Source organism: Centrocercus urophasianus, unplaced genomic scaffold, assembly GCF_019232065.1.
Source record: "Centrocercus urophasianus isolate 14NV4802_14NV808 unplaced genomic scaffold, USGS_Curo_1.0 seq_73, whole genome shotgun sequence".
Classification (NCBI taxonomy): domain Eukaryota; kingdom Metazoa; phylum Chordata; class Aves; order Galliformes; family Phasianidae; genus Centrocercus; species Centrocercus urophasianus.
The window spans coordinates 7,771,267-7,795,927 of NW_024885344.1; the positions used below are offsets into that span (position 1 = coordinate 7,771,267).

Here is a 24,661-nt window from a genome sequence, read left to right on the forward strand (position 1 = left end):
CACTAATCACTGGTCTTGCTAGTCAGAGTCTGCAAATGAATAGTCTCTTCACAAGTGGGCTTTTAAAATGTATTTATTTATTTATTCTTAAAATAGGTTTCTATTCTGAATAAAAGGATAACAACTCCAGAGTTGTTGCTGAATCTTTCAGTGCTGGTAGAGTCATTAAAAACAAAACAACAAAAACTTCTGTTTTGTAAACCAGATTCCTTCAAAGGGGAGTGATGGTGGTTTTGCACATCTCCAACTGAGAAGCTATATTCTTCAGGGTGATGTTGCTGCAACAAATTGCAACAAATTAAGATGTCTTGGAATGCTTTCACTGAACAAATCAAAGGCAGTGCTGCAGGGAGGAGGGGCTCCTGACTGCAGATATTTATTTTGATTAATTAGCCACTTTGAGAAGAAAGCCATCCTGGATAGTGTTTTGAAAGTATGTCTGTGGCCAGCTGAACCAACAGTAGTGTGGGGATCTGATCAGAGTTTGTGTGTTCACATCTCAGCATAGGGTGGTTTCGATTGAGAGCCATAATACCTATAGCAAGAGAAAGTGTTCTGTGAAAGCATTTCTGTAGGACTGAGGGAGGTCCATTCTCCAAAACCATTAGAAGGTACCTATATCCCATCTCCCATTATATCTAAATAGGCTGAGGGATCAGTAGGCAGCTGGGAAGAAAAGGTCTGGCAGATGTAGGTAGTAGGGAAAAACAGAAATTTCTTTCCAGCTTTTCATTGTCTTAATCCCTTTCTCCTTGGAATGGCATAAGATCAGTGAAAGTGTTGTCTGGAGAACAGGGCATCAGTTTTCAAGCAGAAGACCTGGGTGACCTAACATTGCACTTCACTCCTGCTTTTTGTTTCTGATAACACAGTGATGCTCCTTGTGGTCAGTTGACCAATGGTAACTCATTGAAATAAAATTGAAAGAAAATTCCCTCCAAACACTCAAGAATCTGGCCAGCAAATAAAAGCTTGAACTGACCTTCAGACTGTTTATTCCTACTGTGAAGACCTAACTTTTAATATGAGTTACTTAGATATTGCTGGACAAAGGCACTGCAGCTAGCCTTGCTGTGGCAAAGACCTGAAGGAATTGCAATAGGAGTGTCTGTAATAGTAATGGTCTGCCATATTATGGGAGGGGGAGGAATGACACGATCCTCACTGTTCCTGTTTTTTCTTTCTTTTTTTCTTTTTTTTTTTTTTTTTTTTTTTTTTTTTGCGACCCTTTTTTTGTTTTTTAATAAAAAAAGTAAATCATTTCTTAATTATTTCGCCTAGAACTCCCCTCCTGCCAAACTACTGCCACTCTGTTGATAAAATGTCTGCATTAGTCAGCCACAGTCTTCCCTGCCTTGTGTTCTTGCTTCATCAGAGACATTTTCTTCCACCACATCACTCCTGAAAATGACAGTAATTGTTCCCATCTTGGCTTAAAAATAAAAATGGTGGAAGGCAAAAGGAAATTAAAAAAAGGAATGATGTCTGCCAGATGGTATTTAGTTTATCTGCAACTGCTCTTCGGGTTTTTGGACCATTTACAAAGGAAGCCCTTTCGCCTTATGGTCATCCCTTCCCTTTGTAAAACTAGTTGAGACTGTCTTGCAGGAAATGTTTAGCATTAGGATTTGAATACTTCCACTCCTAACTATCAACTGTACTCTCAGCTCAGCACCAGTGCCACATAAACAATTCAGGGTGGACTCTAATTGGCATCAAATTACCTTTAAACTAGTCTGACAGTGCAAATGGGGCCTTAAAGGCAGCTTGGGTGTAATTTACATCTGCTTGAAAGCCTCTTTATCCTTCCAGAGTTTTATGAAGGGACTTCTGTGTAAGTGAGAATTTGGCCTTTCTTTTCCTTTACTGTGTGTGTTAGTTTTATTTAAAAAACAAAACAAAACAAAAAACAAAACAAAAAACCCACTTTTTAAAAAAACTTATTTTCTTAATCTTTTCCCTAAACAGTGATTTGAAACTGTGTGTTGTTTGAATCTAAAATTCTAAAAAGAAAAGGTGTTTAATACAAAAACTACCTGAGCAAGGGGTGATTTTTGCATGATAAATTCCTTTGTTTTATTCCCAAATTAGGCAAACAGATGCAGTTAATACTGAGTCAGTTCTTCCCTTTGGATTTGCACAGAATTAGGTAGTTTTGTAGGTAAAGGACAACCCAAACTGTTGAGAAGGACTTTTTACCTCTTTGAGCAATCCCAGAAATAGATATTATTGAAGTATGACTTGTTCAGAGGGCCAGCATGCTTCAAAAGTGCCTCTTAAACCACAGGAGACGGTGTGCTCATACACATGTTTTCCTGTACAGATGGATTAGCTGGAGATGCTTTGAGAAGGCCCTGTGCTGAACAGTCATCAGACTTTTGTGTCTGGCTGCTGTTCAGCTGATATGCTTCTGAGCTTTTAGTTGTAGCGGATTGTCTGTTTTCTTGTTCTCTTAGGAATATTTTGAACTCTCAGGCTCTTTATCTGATTTTCTTTCATGGAAATAGTGCTTTGCAGCTCTGCTCTCATGAGCTACATCGACCACTGCTGAAGTCCTGAGATTCCCTAAGAAGTCTGAGCCTTTCCCAAAGCTGAAATCTTGTGGGGAAATGTTGTTTACCATCTGTTTCCTTAGGATATTGGATAGTGGGAGCAAACAAATACATTTTGGAAAAAGTTTCACAATCAATCAGTCTCTGCCATAGTCAACAACAACAACAACAACAAAAACACCAACCAAACACCTGTACATTGTAGGTTTGGAATCTGCGAACATTCAGATCTGTGAACATTCAGCAAAAATGCTGAATGTTCTTATTTTTATCACAGTTCTTATACAGTCTTGAGTCTGCTGTGTAACTCCTTTTGTAAGTCCAGAAACCTTTGCCTGTTTCCTGTTCCCTTGGCAGACTGCTCCTTCAGGAATTTCCAGTTTTCAGAAGGGCTTGTGAGAGACTTATTTTTTTAAAGATATAAATGCATTTTGCGCATGAGAGTAATTGATGAGTGATTCCTTCTCCTTACCTCAACCAACCCTTGAGCCCTTTTCCATTGTATTTTCTCCCCTTCTTTCATTGAGGAGAGAGAGTGAGAGAGTGGCTGTGGTAGACTTTAGCTGCCCATAAAGGTGAAACCACCACACTGTCAAATAGCAGTACTAAGCTTTTTGTTCAGACAGATTCCTTAGTAGTATCTGGTCTGGTTTTACAGTGTTCTCTTGAAAATCGGTGTTTTTTCCCTCAACACAGCTTTTCCTATATATAGCTGTAAGAAAAAAAATCAGTCCTGAGGTTTATGATAGGATCAAATATCTGTTTCCTTATCTTGGCACTCATATAATAATAGATTCCAAAGGGAGTAGATGTCTCTTACTAGGGCTTGATTGACTGGGATGTGAGTCCAAACTGGGTAGCCCATATTCAGAGAGCTTTTCCATGTTTTATAATGATGAACATTTTTAAGTCCTCTTCCAATGAATACAAAGTTGTTTTTTTTTTTTTTTTTTTTTTTTTCTGCAGAATTCTAACCCAGTATTTCCATTGGCCATTTTCCTTTGCTGCGTTTATTTTTAGTTAGTCTTTTGACCCTCATACCCACACAGATATATTTATTTCCATTTCTTTTTTTGGGAAACCCCTCAATGCATGAGATTTTATTCCCATTTACTTTTGTTTGTTGCCATCTTTACTAGTTGTTTCCAGTACTTGCAGGTGCATAAAAGACATGAAGAAACGTTTAATTGCTCTTTCCTCTCCGCTTAGCTTCAAAGAGAAATGTTTAAGCATCATCAGCTTCAGTGAGACTTGAGACTGTCTGCAGATCAAAGACCTGCCAGCTTGCAGTCATTCCAACAAAGCATTATTAATTTTTTATTTAATTTCTCAGTTATGTAGACAATCTGGAGTACATATTTTAAAGGGTGTTTTTTTGTTTTTTGTTTTTTTTTTCCCCAATAACCTTAAAAGCAGATTAAATATTAAGTAGAGGTGACTGGCTTATAAAAGCTCAAATGCAGAGATTTTCAACTTTTCTTCACTGTGGATCCCTAAAAACTGTCTGTGGTACTGGCAGACCCTTTTAGATATGTCAGCTGAGATGCTAGTTTATCATTTTCCTCGTGGAAGGGAAGTAGTCATAAAATCACAGGAATCATAGAATGACAGGAACACTAAGGTTGGAAAAGACCTATAAGATCATCCAGTCCAACCATCAAATCATGGAGTGACTTGGGTTGGAAGGGGACCGTAAAGATCATCAAGTTCCAACTGCACTGGCACAGGCAGAGTTGCCAACCACGTAGTCAAGGACCTAGATCAAATTGCCTAGGGCCCCATCCAGCCTGGCCTTAAATGCCTCTATGGATTGGGCACCCACAGCTTCTCTGGGCAGACTGGTCCAGCACCTCCTTGTCTTCTGAGTAAAGAATTTCTCCCTGGCATCTAATCTAAGTCTGACCTCTTTTACTTTGAAACCATTCCTCCTTGTCCTATCACCATCTACCCATGTAAAGCGTTGATTTCTCTCCTGCTTAAAATCTGCCTTTAAGCACTGAATGGTTGCGTAAGGTCTCCCCTGAGCCTTCTCTTCTCCGAGCTGAAGAAGCCCAGCTCCCTCGACTTTTCTTTGTAGGAGAGTTGCTCCAGCCCTCTGATATTCTTTGTGGCCCTCCTATGGATCCATTCCAAAATCTCCATATCTTTCTTGTGCTGAGGGTCCCAGATCTGGACTCAGTACTCCAGATGGGACCTCACAAGGGCAGAGCAGAGGGGAACAATCCCCTCCCTGTCCCTGCTGGCCACCCCTATTCTGATGTAACCCAGCATACTATTGGCCTTTTGGGCTGCAAATGCACACTGTTGGCTCATGTTAAGTTATTCCATAGACAGCTTCTCCAAAGTGGCCTGATCCATCACCTTTTCCTGCAGGCCAAGGTTGAAGGTCAGTCTGCAGTAAAAGAAAGGTCAACTCTGTACATTTCTGTGTAAGTTATGTTCCTGTCAGCTTTTCATATTAGGATTGATATTTACTGGATTGTACAGAGCTTTTACAAGCAAATTGTTGTTTACAGAGAAAACAGTGTATTTCTGAATGATAATCTATATAGACTACACACTCACTTGAGAGCTTAGCTTTTTGAGTGACTGAAATAGTTATTATTGATTTTGATAAAACCATTGATTTTGGTAAAACTAGTGCAAAATTATGAACAGGAACTTGTTTTCTTATCGTTTTTTGTAATGCTGAACTTTAATAGCTCAGAAGACTCCTGCTGTGTAAAAAGAACACTCTTCTAGTCAGGGTCAGCTTTTAACTTCTCAACATGTAAAACAGTAATTATTTTAAATTTCCGGTTCTGTGAATTTCATAGTCCTCAGCAGTAATAAAGAATGGGGAATGTTCTGGAAGCTAATGATAGGCCAAGTTAAGTTTAATAACAGCGAAGAAATGTGATGATGTCACCTTCTGCTGCAGGTTTTTTTTATTTTATTTTTTTATTGCTATCAGCCCAGCAAGGTTTGAGTGAGGCTGCATTTGAAGACGTGATCCTTAAGAGTTCCCTGGAGCATATCTGGCAGGAAATGGAGATGTACGCCGAGGCTCATAGTCAGATGACTCACAGTGGAACCCTGAAGTCTAATGTATTTGTTATCTGCTTCTAACCAGAAAGAAACATCCAGCACTGAAATGTGGATGGGATGTTAATTCCAAGTTCTTTGTCTTAGAAAGAGCTGGATGGCTGTAGCCACTGCCTGATAAATGAGGTTTGCACAAGGTCCTGAATAATTCAGATCATCACTTGTCTTACTGTGTCTTCTGGAGGAGCTGAAGGTTTTATCAGCCCCAATTTTTTTTACACTTTGGAGTTATGGTTGGTAAATCCTACCAGAATTTCCCATGTGCTTAAATGCAAGATTCCTTTCTTACTGTCATACATGGTCAGGTGCATAGTTAGCCTTATAATTTTCAACCTGTAGTAAGATGTGTTATCATAAATAATGCTTTGCTTTCACACAGTGCGTTTTGTTCTTATACCTCGAATACCTTATACCTGCACTTTAATCGTGGATGTGACAACTCCTTTGTGCATGTCATGGTTCTATGTTTTTTGTTTTGAAGCATAACAATTCATAAACTAAGGGCGTTCTCTGTTCTTGGTATCTGTCACATGCTGATGTTAGTGTAGCGGCATATTTGTCGGATCGCTTGAGCCCAGGAGTTCAAACCTGAAAAGCTTGGAACGGCTAGGAAAGCACCCTCCAGCACCCACTGCAAGGCAGCAAGAGAGTGCCACCCCCACCTGGAAGGGCCAGATCCCGTGACTGCTGTAATGTACAGGGATAGGTACCTGGGATTGGGGCAGTGACACTTTAATACCCTGTACACTACATGATGTTTTGATGTGGAATACTGAAACCCAAAAGCAAAAAACATAGAACCATGACAGTGCAGTATGTATATCTTAAAGCACTTTTAAATATTATGCTCCCTCCACTGATGCTCCCCAGACCTTCACTGAAGAATTCCCTGAAAACAGCAATAGCTTCAAAGAAGGCAAACGGTTTTATCATTATTCACTATGGCTTAGTTTGCATGGTAGTAGCAGTTGTAACTGTGACCTAGAAAGCATAAAACCAAGTGTGCAGTCTGGCTAGTAAAATCTGGAAGATATTTATGGCTTATGGTTGTCTTTACTCACATAAAAAGACAGATTAATTCTGTACTGCTGATGTTGGCAGACTGTAGAACCATACTGTGCTTTGAGATTCTTTTCTGTCATATCAGTAGCCTGGTGCTGAGACCCACTTATGTCCTTGGCATTGAGCTGATCAGCAGCTTTGGGATCAGAGGGTTATTTTCCTGCATGGCAGATGGGAAGGTGTAGTTGTCGGTGGCTGAGCCTTTCCTCACTCAAGATGGTTCTGATAATTGTCTTTATCAAATATTGCTTCTGAAGAAAGAAGATAGTGGCAATATCTTCTGTCCCTCTACTGTTTTTCTTTCTTGTGATACGTTGCGGTCATAGGTCTGTCTTTGTTTGCAGTTACATTATGAGAATGTGCTGGGCAGCTTTTGAGGTCTGTGCTGGAGTGATGTACAATCAGTCTTACGTGAGCAGTTAAACCATTCCATGGTTGTTTTTAACTACAGGCTGGATTCAGTGACTCAAAGATCCCTTCCCACCCTGATATTCTCATGCTGCAGAAATACAGAAAGCTCCTGAAATGTGTGAGCATAAGCGTTATGCTCCAGACCCTTCATAGCTCTGTTGCCCTTCTCTGGACATGCTCCTGGGCCCCAATATCTTCTAGTGAGGGGCCAAAAACTGAACACAGCAGTCAAGGCATGGCCTCAACAGTGCTAAGTACAAAGAGAAAGCTGCATTAGTTTGGAGAATTACCAGAATTCAAATACCAGTCTTTTTAACATGGCTTTGTTTTTTTTTTTTTTTTTTTTTTTTTTTCCCAGTCAGTGGATTATGTACTTGTCACTGTTCAATATTTAATTTATAAGTCATCTGTGTGTCTTGTTTCAGTTTTGTTTGTAATGTGGCCAACTTGCTGATTTAAGTTGGCCAAGGGGTGACTAGAGCCAGGTGTCAAAATTCATCCAGTGGAGACCCAAAGTTGCTGCTCTCCAACAGCTGTTTCATGCATGATCTGTATTTCTGGTTGTCCATATCCTGGCAAGCGAAGTGACTGTCAAGATTCATCATCCTGGGAGTGATTTACATTTGCTGGGCATTTCAGCAAAGCAATTGCTCATGGTACAGAGATGGAGTAGGGGCTGTCTGTATGATGCAGACATAGAAAGAGTTGAACTTTGTTGAGAAGGCAGCCCAGGGTGTCTAGCACTGTGACAGCCTAGTTATATGGCCAGACCACTTGAGTCTGAGTCTTGTCAAGGTGTCACATTTCATCAGCAATAAGTCTGCTTGTTAAAGAAATGAAAAGAGTAATAAAACATTTCTATTAGTCATGAAACATATTTGTCACACGAGAAGTTGAGGAAAAAAAAAGGCTTGATTTAAATATTTTTTAAATTAAGTAGTTTTTGAAGCATCTTTAAGGCATGAAGTTATTTATGATTTAAAACAATTCATAACTCATGTTGTTTATTACACCAGTGGTGCAGCGTTGCTCAGAAGACAAAAAAAATATGCTTATTTTAGTGATTTTAAGATAGCTTGGTATTGCATGTTAACTGTGTTTTTGGCCAATTTCTCATTCAACTGTCTTAGCACTACCATTTTCTTACTTGCTTTAACCACTTCTTTTACAGCCAGATAATTTTTGCCCTGCAACCCCTCCTCCTGAGTATGCTCACCAACCCCATTTGAGTTTACAGGGTTTGTCTGCTAAGCAATAAGTGTGTGCAAAAGTGAGCCCTATTCTGAACCTTTCTCTATATCTAGTTCTATAGCTTCTAAGTCTCCCAGTATTGTGGCTTACTGTACAGAATTATTTTATTTTGATCTCATCTACTTGTTATGACAGCTGGTTTTGTTGATCTATAGTGCATTCATTTATGCAATAGGTTATACTCTATCAGGGTACTTAAAATCGTTTGCAGGTAGGCTTGGTAAAAAGAATGTGATCAGCTCAAAGCTAAGCACCTACCTAAATGCTTAGCTGGATTGGAGGCTTAGAGAAGAGAGGAAAAGATTGCTTTAACTTGTTTAATGTGTTTAAAGCTGTTTTATCCTAATATCACCAGGAAAACCTCTGGTTATGAGTCCTCAATGCAGAAGACTTGCCAGACTTTTATTTTGACTTCACAGTTTACTGGATCTCATGGATTTTCTGAACTATAACCTCAACTACCAACTCTAATTTGCATGAGAAAATGTATTTCTGTCTCTTAAGTAATTTTAAGGTAACCATATCTTAAAATAGAGAATGTAGATGGCAATGAAAAGCTGGTGTCACCAGTTCATTTGATTTCTGCATGTGTGAGGAGACCAGAATAGTTACACAAGCCCAGACTGCATCAGCCCACACAATAACTGTGGCACTGAATGTGAATAAGGAAAAAAAAAGAAAAAAAAAAAAAAAAAAAAAAGATGAACTGAGTAGCATAAGGGCCACATTCTTTTCTTGTATTAAATTAGGCAGAGCCAGCACTAGAACTACAGGGGAAAAAAGATTACTGTACCCCACTGAAAATGAAGTCCGAAGAAAAGACACAAATGTATTTTTCCAGTTCATTATCCTACTTGATAGTGTTTGACTTCTTCCATTCCTCAAAGCAGAGTGCCCTGGTCCCCACAGGCACTAAGGGATTTACTAGACTTAGTTTAACTTACGATCACTGTAGGACTGCCCTAAATCCAGTGTTACAAGGAATACTTGTTATTGCAGTTCTTGCTTTCCTGAATGAGAAATTAGCTGGACTGAATTTTTGCTTTTCCTATTGCTCTGAGACTAGGGCATTAGGTGTCACTGAGACCTCTGAAAGCTGTATAGAAGTCCAGGTGTTTTCAAAGAAAGGAATGTTTGCTGAGTTGTCTTTTCATACTTCTCCTCTTCTGCCATGTCACTTCTGGAGTTGCAACAAAAACTCCACATGGAATTCACACTGTGCAGTTTCCTGTGTGTTATTTTTCAGATACAGGTCCTTACTAAAGTTTTCCTTCTCCCCTGTTCCTCCCTAAATGAGCTTTTGGCATCATTATATCAAGGATAGCACTTCAGCAAATGCTTAACCTGATTGCACTGTCTAGAGTTGAAGACAGAAATGGGCTTTGGCACTCTTGAAAAACAATGAACTGAGGCAAATGTTTAATGCTTTTTTATGATGCAAACCAAAAAACTGCTTTCTCAATAGTGTATATATTTTAATTTATTATATAAGTTATAATAGTGAGAAAGAGGGAAAAGGGTGGTTAATTGTTATCCACTAGTACTCTTGCTCAGTGCAGCCTATACATAGGACAATACAGAGTCTCAGGCTGTTGCCTTCCCTCTTCTTTCTAATGGGCTTGGGACAAACAGTTGTGGCAGTGAGTAGACCTGGGCTCTCTTCACTGCTCTTCCCGGCCTTATTGTGATTCTTTGTTCACTGTGCCTCTCTTTGACTCTTTTTCCTTCTGTGTCTGTCTAAATTACCAAAGGTAAAAGGATGGGATCTGGCTTCTGCTCTGTGTTTGATCTTGCCTACCAAACTGATGGGACTTGCTGCATTCTGGCAGGCCAAGATGTTCTTACAATACAAATAAATATTAAGAAATCTCTGATTTGCCCCTCTGTTTTCTGTGGCTTTGGACTCTCAGTGTATCTGATGCTGACTGACCACTCCACCATCAGTCCCACAGTTTGAGCGGTCTGTAGGAATCTCAGGTGTTTGGCATTGATATCTTCAGCTATAGCTTAGGTGCCAGGGTGTCAAGTCCATCCTGTCTTGAAAATTCTCTGAAGTGCCACAAAGCAAAACTTCGGACAGAAACATGCAGTTCCAGGGCGTCATTGGAAAAAATGGTTCAATGTCCATACATCATTCATGCAACATGCATAGTCTTCCTTCTCCCTTCTCAAAATGTCAGTCCAGAGTCCTCACCAGTTTTAATGGTATATGAGGATACAAGTGGATTGAAGCGTCTGTCTTAACTTGTGCACACAGTGAGATGTGTTCTCAGTTGTGAGGCCATATACAGAATGCTTTCTACCTAATATTAATTTTCTGTTTGTCTTTTGCAGCACTTTTACAGGCAGTCATAGCTGGTGATCTGCTGAAGGTAAGCACAGAGTACTGAGTGTCCACGTTTTCACAGCTACTAGAAGGTTTGATATGTTGTAAATTATATCACACCTCTGCTCAAAACATAAACAGACTGCTGTAGGGACTGCTGTCAAACGCCATTTTACAGCCTTTCCAGGAAACCCTGAGTATTAGGAAGCACATCAGTTAGGTGAGGTGTGAAATTTGAGTGAATAGGATCTGGTGTTAGGCAGCACCTTTCAGCCTAGGGTCCATAATGCACTGTATAGAGCACTGTGTCAATTATCAATAGAGAAATCATGTACTGGAAGATGTAGTACTAGGCAACAATGTAGATGTTGCAGATGTTGTTTTAGATGTTTTATTGCAGTGATGTTGGTGGCCAAGCAATTAGAGTTGTTAGAGACATCTTAATATCTTCCTAGGCAACCAAAGACGAGGTAGAATGAAACTCAGTTTGATGACTTACTGTTTGATAGATGTCTCAAAACCAATAGCATTTTGGTATAGTCAATTTTTGGTACCTTGCTTTGGTAGGAAAAGGCATCCCATGTAAAAAGCCTTGTTCTCTAAGTCTGAAGTTCTATGCCTGACACTTATTCAAGCTACGTGTTTCAGTAGCCAAATAGGGGTTTGCAAACACGTCCCTGAATTTGAATGAGGAGTGTGATTAATGATTGCAATATTATCTGCAAAAAGCCAGCTTGGAACCATTCATAAAAATGACAGTACTGTTAGGGCAACCCTTGGCCTGCAGATGTACCTTCCAATCTTTCCCTAGATGCTGCAGCTGCCACACTAGGGGAGAATGTTCCTCAAGCAAGCAGTCATTAAAATATTGTTCCATTTCTGTTACTTGAAAGCTTTTTGCCTGAGTTTGCTTTGACAAGGAAACTTTTCCTTCTTCAGTTGTCATGTGTCATAAGTAATGTCCCACTGTCACCAGCTACACCCTCTTTTCTGCAATAATCTGTATTACAGAAAGAGTTTACAGAAAATCTGAGAACTGACCAGTGGATGTTGCCTGTCCTTGTCTTGGATAGTGCCTTCATCTTGGAGGGCTCTGAATGGAAAGGAGAGAGTGTGGCAGCTCAAATCCAGCTCCCTATAGATTTTTGAGTCAGAGTTTTCTGGTTTAGTCAGAAAGTGTTTACTTTGGATATGCTTCCTTTACTGATTAAAAAAAGTGAAATTTTCAGGAGATAAGCCAGAATTTTCTATTAAATACATATATTTTTAAATTTCCTAACAGCTTCACTGTAAGTGTTTTTGCAAGTCATTTATAGCAAGCAATAATTCACCACCCATAGAGCAGCAGTGTCTCATTGTTCAGGAAATATGATCTGCTTTTGTTAACCCATATAATTGTCAATGCTTCTAGTTTAAAATATCTTTTTTTCACTGGGGCCTAAAAGCTGGCTTTAATGTAATATTACATTTCATTGCATTGCATTCTTGTACTGATCTGCGGAAATTAATACATGATTTGCCTGCATATCTGTTTTTCTGCTTTTCCTGCATTATCCTTCTTTATGGGTATGCATGTGTTTTTTTTTTCCTAGTTCATAGAATGCTGTAAAAAAGGAGCCAATTTGCTAATCCAAGGACCTGACCATGGCTCCTTGTTGCATCACGCTGCCAAGAGTGGGCATGGCGAGATTGTGAAGTATATCCTGGAACACGGTGAGTCAGTGTGCAAACCTGCAGAGAGCTGTACTGCAGCCGAGTGTGTCAGCCAGGTGAAACCACACAGCACAGCATGGCTGGGAGCATTCTCACTCGTTGTCATCACCCTCAGCCACTTGTAGCAGGCGTGAGCAGGAGACTAGGAATGTGGCGGCAATGACAGGAATGGCTCCAGATGAAAGGAAACTAAAATGAGTTTTGAGGAGAATGGGAATTTTCACAGTTTCATCAGTTGTGATGTCTGAAGACCCGGTGCGATGCTCTAGTTTGCCCTCTGGCATGAGACTGCAAAATTAATTTGTTTTCCTATTAAAGCACGTGTTGTAGAAAGGATCTAATCTGTGCAAAATCATTAACAGAAATGGAAAGTCCCTCCTACCATTGATATTATTTCAGTATTTAATAATGCTGGTTAGGAAGCTATGCATTTGTTTCTAGACTGGATTTGCCTAGTTTCCTTCACAACCTTCCAATATTTTGTATCTCTTTTTTTTTTTTGTTTTTCAAGTCCATCTCATAACAATAATCTGTGATATCCATTTAAAATATTTATATTCGTATGCTGTGATCTTGCCATTTCAGTTTTTTCCTTCAGACTCTTTTCATGTTTGTAAGTAACAGGATTGCAGGCATGCTTACATGGGCTATGTAAGAATTTGCATTTTACGTATGTTTGAGTTAGCAGTACTTAGGAGTTTCTGCCTGTTCAAACTACTGTGATCTTGTTCACTGCTGGAAAATGATATAGGCCACAACAGCATGACAACTACTCACAAATACAGAGGCTATCTCTGGCAATTATAATGTATTAGCTAATGCCTGAAAGTTGCTACGGAAGTTTCACAGAGAGAAGAAAAAAGCACTACACACAATAAATAAAGAGACAATAATACATGTGTTAACACTGGTTTTAGTTGGAGTGGGATTTAGCTTCAGTTTGGCTCTTAAAGCTTAGGTTTTTATATGGTGTGATATAGTCAATAGGTCTAAGTTCTGCATGGGTCCATAGATAACATGCAAGACCTGTAGAAGACTCATATCCTTCTGGACTGCCAGCAGGAGCCTAGACAAACATCCCTGTAATTCCAAATTCATACCAAGGCTTGCCCTTCAAAATATCATAAAATATCCATATGTGGGCAGCTGAACTGTTCTCCAGTTATTTGGCTAAGAGAAGGGTCTTTTTTTTTGTGTAGAGATACCTACATCTGATAGATACATATAGCTAGCCTTATATCCAAATTCTGGCTATTTTTCTCCGATGTTGTAGCAAGTCTTACTATCACTAAATCTACTTCTTATTTGACTTCTCTAGATCATCTCATAGGTTACAGTTCATTTATATGCCTCTAAATTCTGTAGATAGACATAATTTCACCTAATTTTCTTAGTCTTTCTTGTTTCTTCTCCTGGTTTGCATGACCTGTGCCACTTCACTCTCATGGATACCTCTCCAGGACTTTTCTTAGGCACACGTACCTTAAATTACAGACTGACCCAGTTACTATTCTTTCAATGAGGGTTTAAAATGAGATCATTTAAGCTGGTGAGGATGTGAGCAGGAAATCCATGGGAATTTTTTAAGTGAATAGAGAAATGTAGGGGATTACAGACAGTTAGACAAAGACAAACCAGAAGGTTGAGCAAATGTCAACTCAGTTTCTCTCTCCCCCCCGCCCCCCCCCCCATCCCCAAGGATGACAGGAAGCTTTTGCAGCTTTCCAGACATATGTGCTCTGGGCTTCTCCAAATGCATTGTTTGTTTAACATTCTCTGGGGATCAGAGAATGCATGGGACAATGCTCTAATAGGGGCCTCCTCTTTCTCCCACTAAGCAATTAATGAATCTCATTTCTACCCTGGGCACTTCTCAGTCACAAACAAGCTCTCTTGCTGAATCATCATCATCATGATGTCCTTGTTTTTATGTTGTTTCTCTGGCACCTGGCATCTTCTCATTAATAATTAGTGTATGAGACCTCATCCAACACTATTAATATCTGAGGCTTTCCCTGTATCTAGCTTCTTATTTCTGCTAATCGACACGCTTGATAAAAATGGATCTTACTCTTCTTTTGGCCATTACTTTTGTCCACCTCTAATTCCCCCATAGTTTTTCTGTCATAGAGTTTATCAAGAACACGTGACTAGAGATGGGTAACATTAATAAGAGCTTCACAGCAAAAGACTCTCCAGCTACAGCGCAGGAATTCCGTTATTAATCACAGAGAAAATCTTCTCAATGTAGTTCAAACAGTGACCAACAGCAACAAAAAAATGATTGTTAGCTATCTGGTATGAAGCTACTGGGGTGAATTGAATGTGGTGCAGGGGTGGTAAATCCCTCCTTGCCCCCAGCAAACACACCTCAGGCATAGCACTGGGACTGTGAAGAAGAGGAAATGGTGTTGTGCTGTCTTTTGTGGTGATGGCTTTATGCTTTCTGCAACTATGCAGGGATATTAATATGAGAGATTACATTGTGATCTTGATCAGAAGTATTTTAGATGTTAAGGAGAGGAAAATAACCCGTCTCAAGATAGAAAAAAGCAGAGATTGGTCAAACAAAGAGATTGCTGTGATACTTATCAGTGGACTGGCATGAGTCTGGAACAGCAGCTGAAGCAGCAATGTAGTAGTAGGTGTTAGAACAACTGAAGTGTAGTAGGTGTTATAACAGCTGCTTACTGCTGCAGGAATGGTTGTGTTGGTTGCTGTTCCTTCAAAACAATTTCTCTCCATCTCCTATGCATGAAGGGCAGATACACAGACCTACATGCTGTTCAAGAAGCCTTCATAAATCAAGGGTCTTTTTCTTGTATTGAAAAGGTCACCTTTTAAGATCTGTCTGTAGCTGGGCTAAAAAACGCTTTGAAAGAAACTGAGGGCCAAACTCAGTAGGTATCAGAACCACATGTTTTTTTGCTGCAGTCAACTATCTCACGCACCAATGCTTACACATTAAAAAAAATTAACTATTTATTTCACACAGTTCAGTAGGGAACACTTAAGAATCTCAGTTAGAAAAGGATCTCCTAAATCATTGCCTGTATTTGGAATCAAACTTGATTTCGAATCTTCATCTGGAAATTCTGAACTGCTTATAACAATTATTGAAGACAAGCAATCCAATATATATCTTCTCTACTTTTCTTCTCTAGAAGCTCAAAAAAAATGCAAGAGTTCTGTAGTTAATCCAGGGAATGTCAGTTTTCAACAGAAGAACATTGCTTACAATTACTTAAGAGTTTGTGTTGGAAACTTCTGGTGGAACAGTTAGTTCATGTCATTCTGAACATCTTTGTGACCTCTGACCTCACTGTCCTTGTTCCACTAGATAGCATCCTCTAGTAAACAAGAGAATGCATTTGTTGTTATTATTATTAGAGTTTTTTTGTTTGTTTTGCTTGGAAAGCAAATTCTGCTATGATAAAGATCTATGGTGGGGACAAAGCCTGTTGAAGATTGAGTTTGTCTGACATTCACTGATAGCTCTAGATTTGCAGAATGTTTTGTAGCAGGGGGACATTTGTGAGTTGCTTAAGTAGTAAACAGCTCAGATTTCCTAGAAGGCACAAAGTATAAAATAGTCCATTTTGTTTTCTAGGTTTACAAAATTTGAGGTTAATGTGAGTGAGGGACAGTTAAAATGAGAGACATCTTCACACAATAGAAATTCAGAGCCAGAAGACGCTAGTAGTCCAAGACAGACACTGTTAATCTTCACATCAGGTAGAAATTAGGAGTGCAAAGTTGGGGGAAGACCTGAAATAGTTCTACTTTCGCAAGTGAATGTTATTTTAAAAATAATCCCTCTTTGACAGTAATGAACCAAACCCATTTTTGTCCTGTATGTCAAAACCATAATTAAATGATTAACCAAAGAAGATTTTGACTGATGAACTCCCAGAAATGCTGCTAGTGAAGGACATTACTGTTAAAAACAGATTCACTTCTTCCCCGTTTGTACAAAGGGAGGGACTGATGGGACCAGGGACTGGCAAAGGTTAATAACTTCGGGTCTCCTGTGGGTAGCTGTAATCACCTCCACTGGAGAGGGCAGGGTGTGTTGCAGGCTTGGAGGCCTTTTAGACTGCATGGTGCTGTATATTTTGGAAATGCCTCTTTTTGCCTCTCTTTTATGTTGTAATGAACTCAGCTAAAGGGCAGCTGCTTTCTAGCGTCTCCTTCTCTTGCCTCCTCCTGTCCCCAGCTTGGCCTGAGAAATTAGAGAGGGGCTTTGGTGGAGTGAAAGGGGGCAGAAGGAAAGAAGGAAAAAAGTTAATAATTCTACACAGACAGTCTATTGGAGATGTGAAGTAAAGAAAGTGATCTCAGCTGGGCTTCCCCTCAGTATGTCATGCTTTTCAGCTCCTTTCAAGCAAACTTCTCCCCCCTGTCCCCATTCTTTAGTCCCCAAGTCTCTCTCTTTCTCTCTCTCTTTTTCTTTTTTTTTTTTTCTCCCTCCACCTCTCCACACATTTCTATCTTTTGTTTTTATTTCCCCCCTGCTGTTTTGCTTGATAGAAATCTCACTCATGCATTTCCCTTCCGGATTTCTATGGGGTTATTTTGTCCTCTCTCTCTCTGCGCCTTGGTCTCCTTTTCTTTCTTTGCCTCTTGTCCTGAAGTAAAACAGTCGCCTCCCTGCTGGGTCAGGATGACAGTGCTGTTAGCTTTCCCAGTGCCAGCCCTTCCCACGTATGTGCAGCTTTTGTCCCAGGGCAGAGGGGGATTTGGAATGGTCGGTTGGCAGCGCCAGGGAGACTGATGTAAAAATGAGGTCCAAAATGAGAGGGGAAAGGGAATTAGGAGGAGAGCGTGATGTGGTTTAAGAGAAGCACATGCAAAATAAAGAAGAAATAAAGGAAACAACTCAGATTGAATGTGAGTTGGGACCATATACTTTTAGAGATAGGTCAAAGAGAATAAAATGAATGAATTCTGGCACCATGTCATGCTGTAAATTGATTAACTGCAATATCTGGCCTTAAGTCTAACTGCGATGGAGTCAGGTTGCTCCCATTGGATGTTTTGTTTTGAATGGTTTACTGGAGAACTCCCATGTGCACTGACAGGATGTACTTGGCACCTGTTTAGATTTGTACTTATAGAATGCTCACTCAATCCTTAGTACTTGGCTCCCCTCCTGACCAGTTTTCCTTTGTCCTTGGTTTTCTTTCTCACCAGACGTACTCAGTTCCAGCTCTTCTGTCCACTCAGATCTCATTCTTCTAATTTCTCTCTTTTTTCTGTTCTTGTCAGATAAGAATGTGCCCAATGCGGCCAGTTCAGATATGTTGCTGCACCATCACACCACAACCTTCATTGTCCTCTCTATGAGCAGAAACATATTTTTACTAAGTTAACACTGCAAGTCATTCCTTGCACCTTTCTCTGGGAGGTAGTATTGCAGCAGGCCATAGGAAATGGCTTATTAAACCTTTATTTTTGAAATAACATGGCTTTCTTTAGTCCTGAGAGATATTATTCATATAGTTGTTTTTATTCATCTAGTTGTTGGTTGTTTGGTTTGGTCTGTTTTTGTTGTTTGTTTTTTTGTTCTTAGATTCTTAGCTATTCTTTTTCTCAACAAGGGAACTCTGCTTAGACTCCTGTATCCTTCTGTGCTTATAGGAATTCGTAGTTTGTGATTATTCTTCTATTGGATAGGGAGCTGTAAACCCATGACAGCTAAGTGAAACCGCTGTGTGGTGTAGCATGAGAGTTAGGAGAGTGGCTAATGAGCTTGGAGAACTGCTGCAGTAGGTATGCAATGCTCTATGCACTGAGTTCTAGGCATGCTACCTTTTTGACCACCTCTTTCTCATGATGGTGGAAGGTGAAGGGAAGGAGCTATCTGCAGTTCCAGAAGCCATGGCAATCAGCTCTCCCAAACATACTACATATATATGTTATAAAAAGAGTGAGGGAGAGATGGACTGCTCAGATCCACTTCAGCATAGACTCAGTGAAAGAAGTGAAGAGAGGTTGTGAGTAGGCCTTTGTGAGTAAACAGAGTGAAATTCCTCAGTTTCAGGTGAGATTTGCCATAAGCTCTTGAGGACTCTTGAATTTGAAAGTCAAAGTGCGATGAAGAGAAATATTCATGCACAGGAAGCAAAATTCCTGTGAAGTTTCACTATTTCCTTTGCTAAATGCCCCATACCATCTGGCACTATGCTCCAGAGAAGTGGAGAGGAGAATAATAAGGCAGACTAGAAAAGGAAAAGTTCTTCTCATTCCAAATGCTATCCAAATGCTAGCTTTTCCCTGTCACTGTAATTCAGCAATGGAATTTACTGCTGTAGACATCTGCCTGTAGTGAATATCAAGAACAAAAGCACATCAACAAAATGAATTTTTTTGTCTCACTTAACAAAAAACTTTTCTATTTTGCTTAACCTTACTTTCCTGATCATTGCTGACCAGCAAAGTACAGGATTTGCATATCAATATAAGGACTGCTGGGAATATTCCACCCTGATCTACATTCTGTATAGTGCTGTTAAATAGAGTAGCACAGGGATGTCATTCAGGACAGAATTTGGCTAATTTCAACTTCCTAATGACATTTTCCCTCTAGTACTAACAATAGATTGTAACTTGCAATATATCAGGGTTTCCATTATATCAGCATTTCCAATGTGCTGTGCTTATGTGAACCACTTAATTGAGCAAGGTGAAGAGTGAGAAAATAAATGCCATGAATATTCATTCTCAGTATAATTTAGAAGCTGCTATTCCCTGGCACTGAGACTCCAGCAGTGACTGTGCATTCAGAATTTTGCTTGTGCAAGGGTTTGTGCAAGCAAATGTTACCTTGAAGCTTGGTGTATCTGTGCCAACTGAGCTTTCTGTTGATTTGTTTTACACATTCCATATGTACATTCGCATATGCAAACAAATGCTATATAACATATTTGACTGTCTTTTGCAGGTCCTTCTGAATTACTGGACATGACAGACAGTGAAACGTAAGTACAGTCTACCCTGTCTGCTTTTCACAGTATTTGTATTATGTTAGCCAACTTCACTTGTTTTTCAAAATGGCCCTTCTCTTCAAAAATAAACAAACAGAAATGCCTTCAAGTCTGAAAACAACAGACACACACGTAGCTTTCAGGCCTAGAACAAATGTTTCTTGAATACCAGAAAAGATTTTCTTTCTATTGCTTCCTATTTCTCATAAGTCTTTCTAGAGAGATTCAAGTCCTGTATTGTGCTTTGATGTTTCCAGAATCTAGTCAATGAGGATCAACATGAAGGCTTGATTTCAAAAGTCAGGACAAGAATTTTCTTGTTCAGTGCTGGATGCTCTGTCTTGGTTGTTCTAAATGGACACAACTTGTGCCATCAAAGATTTCTCTCAAGTAATTAGAAACTCAATCAGCTCTAATATTATTGAAAAAAGACTTGACTTTACAAATCTCTCTATAATCAGGGTATCACAATAATGTATATAAGTTGCTGTGAAAGTAATGCTTTGTTTTTATTTTCATGGAAAATATAGCACATGCAAAGAACGTAAGAACACTATTTGATAGAACAAATTCCCAGCTACAAAACACTATTGTTCCAACATAGGTGCCATCTTTAGCTGTGCATTTTCATTTGCAGTGAACAAGAACCTGCGTCTGCACACATGGCACTCTGCATGGCCATTCAGAATGTAGTATGTCTTTCTTGTTGCTGTTGTCAAACACCACCCCCACCATTTCACTGTGCTCACATCCACTGGTTGGTCTCCATAACAACAAGTTCAACAAGTGTCAATGAATGTCAGGAGGTGCTATTTTTTTCTGCATGGAGGAATTCAGTGACACACCTTTGCTTCGTATGCACTTCCATGTCGGATGCCACTCTGTCAGAATGCCCCTCTGCTGCCATCTGTCTTATGGCAATAGAATGTAACAGAATATTGGTAGAAAGGTTCGTGCTTTACTGCCATACCGCTATTTGTCTTTGATGCTGTGGGAAAAAAAAAAAAGGAGGCATTACTTTTGGACCAGTTCTCGTATAAGTGATCCATAAATAACTCTGGGAAACATAGAGAATGTATGAGAAACAAAACAGCCTTTCCCATAGGGATTAAGCCTATCATTATCCATCTCACAACATCCTCTTCTTTACCGACATTCTCTGTTAGTTCTGCACGGGGTACTTATGGCAGTCCAGCAGTGGTGAAGTCCATATACTCCTTCTCCTTGTACAGTGGCATTGTGGAGACTCTGAAATAAAAGTGCAAGTGAATATAGCTATGAGGGCTTCCCTTTACAAATGTTTTCCTATCACTACCTCTTGAAAATGAAAATTTTTCTTTTGATTCTCAGAGTGAAATCAGGTATCTTCCCCACCTGAATCTAGCCCTCATGAATTAGAGATAGATTACAAAGTTGCCTGTTAATATTTAACTTGCCCTGTAATTGGCTGAGACTGAAATTCCTTTCTGGGAATGTATGCTCTTCTACATCTGTCTTATTACTGGTAATTCTTATCATTTTTTATCTTGGAGTGCATGTAATTGCCCTACTTGTTTGACTGTAGTACTACAGACACCTCTTCAAGCAGATCAAACTACTTTCCTCCTATTTCTAGTCAAAGATGAATTGGCTCCTTTAACCTCATTAGTACAGTCGTTCTCAGAATCCTGCTACAAGTAGACCCACCCTGAATTAAGAACTTTGCAATAAACCTGCACCTACTACACAGCTTTCTGTTCTGAAAAGCATGTGTTCAAGCTTCCTCAGTAGCTTGCTAGTCCAAAAGTACAAAACAAAAACACAGATCTCCTCTCCTGCATCCATGATGGTCAGGTATCAGAACCAGAGCAGCAACTGTACCAGTCATGGCTTTGATAGGCATGATTTTTCTATCACGCCTCCAAAAACAGGAGATTCAGGAGAGAAAAAGCAGGAAGATAAAAGTATTGTTCCAGCATAGCCTGCTATGAAATAAGGTGTTTGCTTTGTCTCTACAGCAGAACTGCGGGTTGGATGGGAATGTGACATTTTTGTTTTTCTGAATACAATATTTCTGAATACAAAAATGTTGTGCCTGTTTCTTTCCCACTTCTCAGTTCTCCAACTGCTATTTGTGCACTGCAGGTTTTCTTACTGAGTCAAAGGATGTAGGTGCTAAGGAGGAGAGTGCACAAGTCCGCCTCTGCCAGGAAGAAGCAACCTTGCAGAAATACATCATCCCTTTCTGTTCACTGAACCTTCTGTTTCATAAATGTTGATGAGTGTGATGTGTCTCACTGCTGGTTTCTGTACTTTGGTCTAGGGGTGAGACAGCATTACATAAAGCGGCCTGCCAGCGCCATCGTGCCATCTGCCAGCTCCTGGTGGATGCGGGAGCCTCGCTGAGAAAGACGGACTCCAAGGTAACCCAGCTTAGCCAACGAGTTATAAAGCACTGCAGCCAAGCGAGACTGATCAGCATCCGTCCCTGCTGTGTGTGTGATTGAGGCTTCCCTGTGTGTGCCAGGAACAGCTCTTTTTACACGTTTTTACTTAGAAAACTGTATTGATTCAAACAAGTACAAGGGACTTTACTTCAGTCCCCAGTGTGGGTCATCTTCACTATAGTGAGAGCTTGGCCTCAAACTATTTGGTATGTTGGGTGTGAATGAAGCATCTCCATGGCACAGCAGCATCCTTGTCTTGTGTGGTCAAAAGAGAGGTTTATGGGCAGGGACCACCTGGGGAAGCCTTGGTTTTTGATTGCACAGTGTCTATGAGGCTAGATTGTTGTAGTTGACTTGCTTTCTGAGGGTGGCTAACCATCTTTTTTTGTCCTCACTTGCCCCTGTGTTCATTGGTGTGACACTAACCACAACTGTCTTTCCATGTAAGCTTGGAGAAAGAAGATGTATGGGAAAAATTAAAACCTAGGAATATTCTGCAAAAAAACCCCCCAAAACAACAAAACATATAATTGCTTGGAAACACTGTACAGAATCAGCCCCACTAGCATTTCTGAATATAAGCAATCTATATCAGTATTTGAGAGATGCTCAGATCAATGGGTTCCAGAGTTGGAAATAGCTTTGTGCAGCAAGACAATAACAATTTCTGTCATGTTAAACTGCAGGGAGTAGTCTGTAAGCTGGAGAGAGATCATCTCTTTTTCAGATCTCTTTTTTCAGATCAGTCTCTTTTCCAGTACTATATATTGTATTTCTGCAACAGCTGGAATCCAGATAAGTGGCTTTCTGAGTTGTTAATCTTCATCAATCGAGAGAGCAAGAATGGTTTTGTGGAGATTCTATTGCACTATTTACTCACATAGCCACTGCACCCTAAGAATGAAAATTCAGTTCCTTCCAGTATGTGAGCCTTTCTGAGTAATGTATCAAAAAACATGACCTTGCAGGGCTCAATGATTTGTCTTAAACTGCACAAGGACCTTGAAATTCTTTAGAACCTCATGAGTCTGTAGTAATTCTCCTGGGTCATGCTTTCATCTGGTCTTCTAAATATGGTAGCACAACATTTTTCTTCCTGTTTTTTTATTATTATAGGGTAAGACTCCTCGTGACAGGGCTCAGCAAGCTGGTGATCCAGATCTGGCCTCCTATCTGGAAAGTCGACAGAATTACCAAATGGTTCCCCATGAGGATTTGGAAACGGCTGTCTGATATCTGAAAACAGAGAAGAGGATCTTCAGAAATAGCAAGGCTGCACCTGAGCACTTGGGCATTGTGTGAGGAAGAAGCTGATGGAATCAACATGTCTCTCGCTCTCGTGGAAAATATCAGAGGACATGCCACCAGTTTCTAAGGGCTACAGAGTCTTGCCACGGAACAGTTAGGTTCCATAAGTTAGCCCATGATGGATGAGGTGGGACATTCAAAGGTCTGTGGAATCCATGGGCCATGGAAATTTACCTTAATTGCTTCCAGCAAGTAGCATGAACTTCTCCCATGTTCATCTGTACAATTTATTAAAAAAGAAAAAGAAAAAGAAAAAGAAAGAGAAAGAGAGAAGTGAGTGTTGGGGGAACCAAACTAACTGGGACATTGAAACACCTAACCAGGCCCTCCACCATCCCTACATTTTCTTGCATACCCTTAATTCTCCCATTCCTCTCACTTGTCATCTGTTAAATAGTATCTGTTATCTCTGTGTCCTGGTCATGCAATAGCAAAAAAAATTGAGGAGTTCTGGAATGCCCTTAGGAAGAAAACGTTTTTACCTGCTGTGTTCCCTCCTTTGCTATCCCTTTGGAAGCTGCTTCCTTGGTCTTCTGTTACTGGAGAGTTTTTTCACTTTTGGAGAAGATTCTGCCTATTGCCTTGTTTTCTAGGGTTTGGGTCAATTTATAACGGTAACAAAAACTAACCTCCTCATTGTTGCTGCATATATGCTTATGGTATCCTGATGAGACAGTCATTTGAATAGAAAGGTTATCCAATATAGCCACGTTGTATGACAGAGCAGGAAGCTGCCCCTAGGGTTTCTTGCACCACCGCTGTACTTACAATGACCGACTGGTTTCTGTCAGCATTCGGGCCTGACTAAAAGCTAATAGTTTTGTTTTTTTTTTGTTTCACTTCTGGAAAGATGGGTTTTATGACAAGGAAAGGAAAACTTGGAGGTCATCAGTCAGCCATGAATAAATGAACAAGCACTGCATATATTGGGAACAGGAAAATTTCTTCTGGCTGAACCTGTAAACTACCTGATTCCCCAAGGGGAATGGAAAAAAGTTTTAAAGAGAGGCTCTCCCCAAGAAAAAGGACAAGCATCAGCTCTTTACTCACTATAGGCTTGGAAATTTAAACTTGCTTAGCTGCTGTAAAGGCCTGCCATGGCTACTGTACTCATCTGTTCTCTGTCTTACCTCACAGATTATAACTACAAAAGAAGAAAAATCAGACACACACAGACATACAGAAAATTTTCACCTTCAGGTTTTCTATCATTAAAGACAATTCAGCTACCAGAAATAGCAGAGCTTCCACTTTGCCCAGTTCTTATGAAGACACTTGTGGCCCACTTTTGGCATAATTCTTGCAATAGATTTTTGAATTTTGCTTTGCTGTTTGTTTTGACTGATCATGTAGTGGTTGGTTTCAAATGCATTTCTAGGGATAGGTCTTCGGTAGATGTCGATCGTCAAGATCTCATGCAGTTTGGAAACCATGGAAAAAACTCAGGTCATTGTTCAGATAAGTTTTACTTCCTCAGTAGAAGTTGTGGAAATTAAATGAATGAAAATCCTTTCTTTATTCTTTTTAAGTTTATCTTTTCCC

General features: G+C 39.9%; 1 protein-coding gene across 1 annotated transcript in view; it reads left to right on the forward strand.

Moving 5' to 3' along the window:
* Window positions 1-24,294, forward strand: part of DGKI (diacylglycerol kinase iota) — a 107,251-nt gene extending 82,957 nt beyond the window's left edge. Inside the window, exons 23-27 of the mRNA XM_042837764.1 lie at window positions 10,695-10,732; window positions 12,279-12,399; window positions 19,343-19,379; window positions 21,688-21,787; window positions 22,928-24,294. Of these exons, the coding sequence (XP_042693698.1) occupies window positions 10,695-10,732; window positions 12,279-12,399; window positions 19,343-19,379; window positions 21,688-21,787; window positions 22,928-23,044 (413 nt within the window). The 3' untranslated portion in view covers window positions 23,045-24,294. The remainder of the gene's footprint in view (window positions 1-10,694; window positions 10,733-12,278; window positions 12,400-19,342; window positions 19,380-21,687; window positions 21,788-22,927) is intronic.
* Window positions 24,295-24,661: the final 367 nt, after the last annotated feature.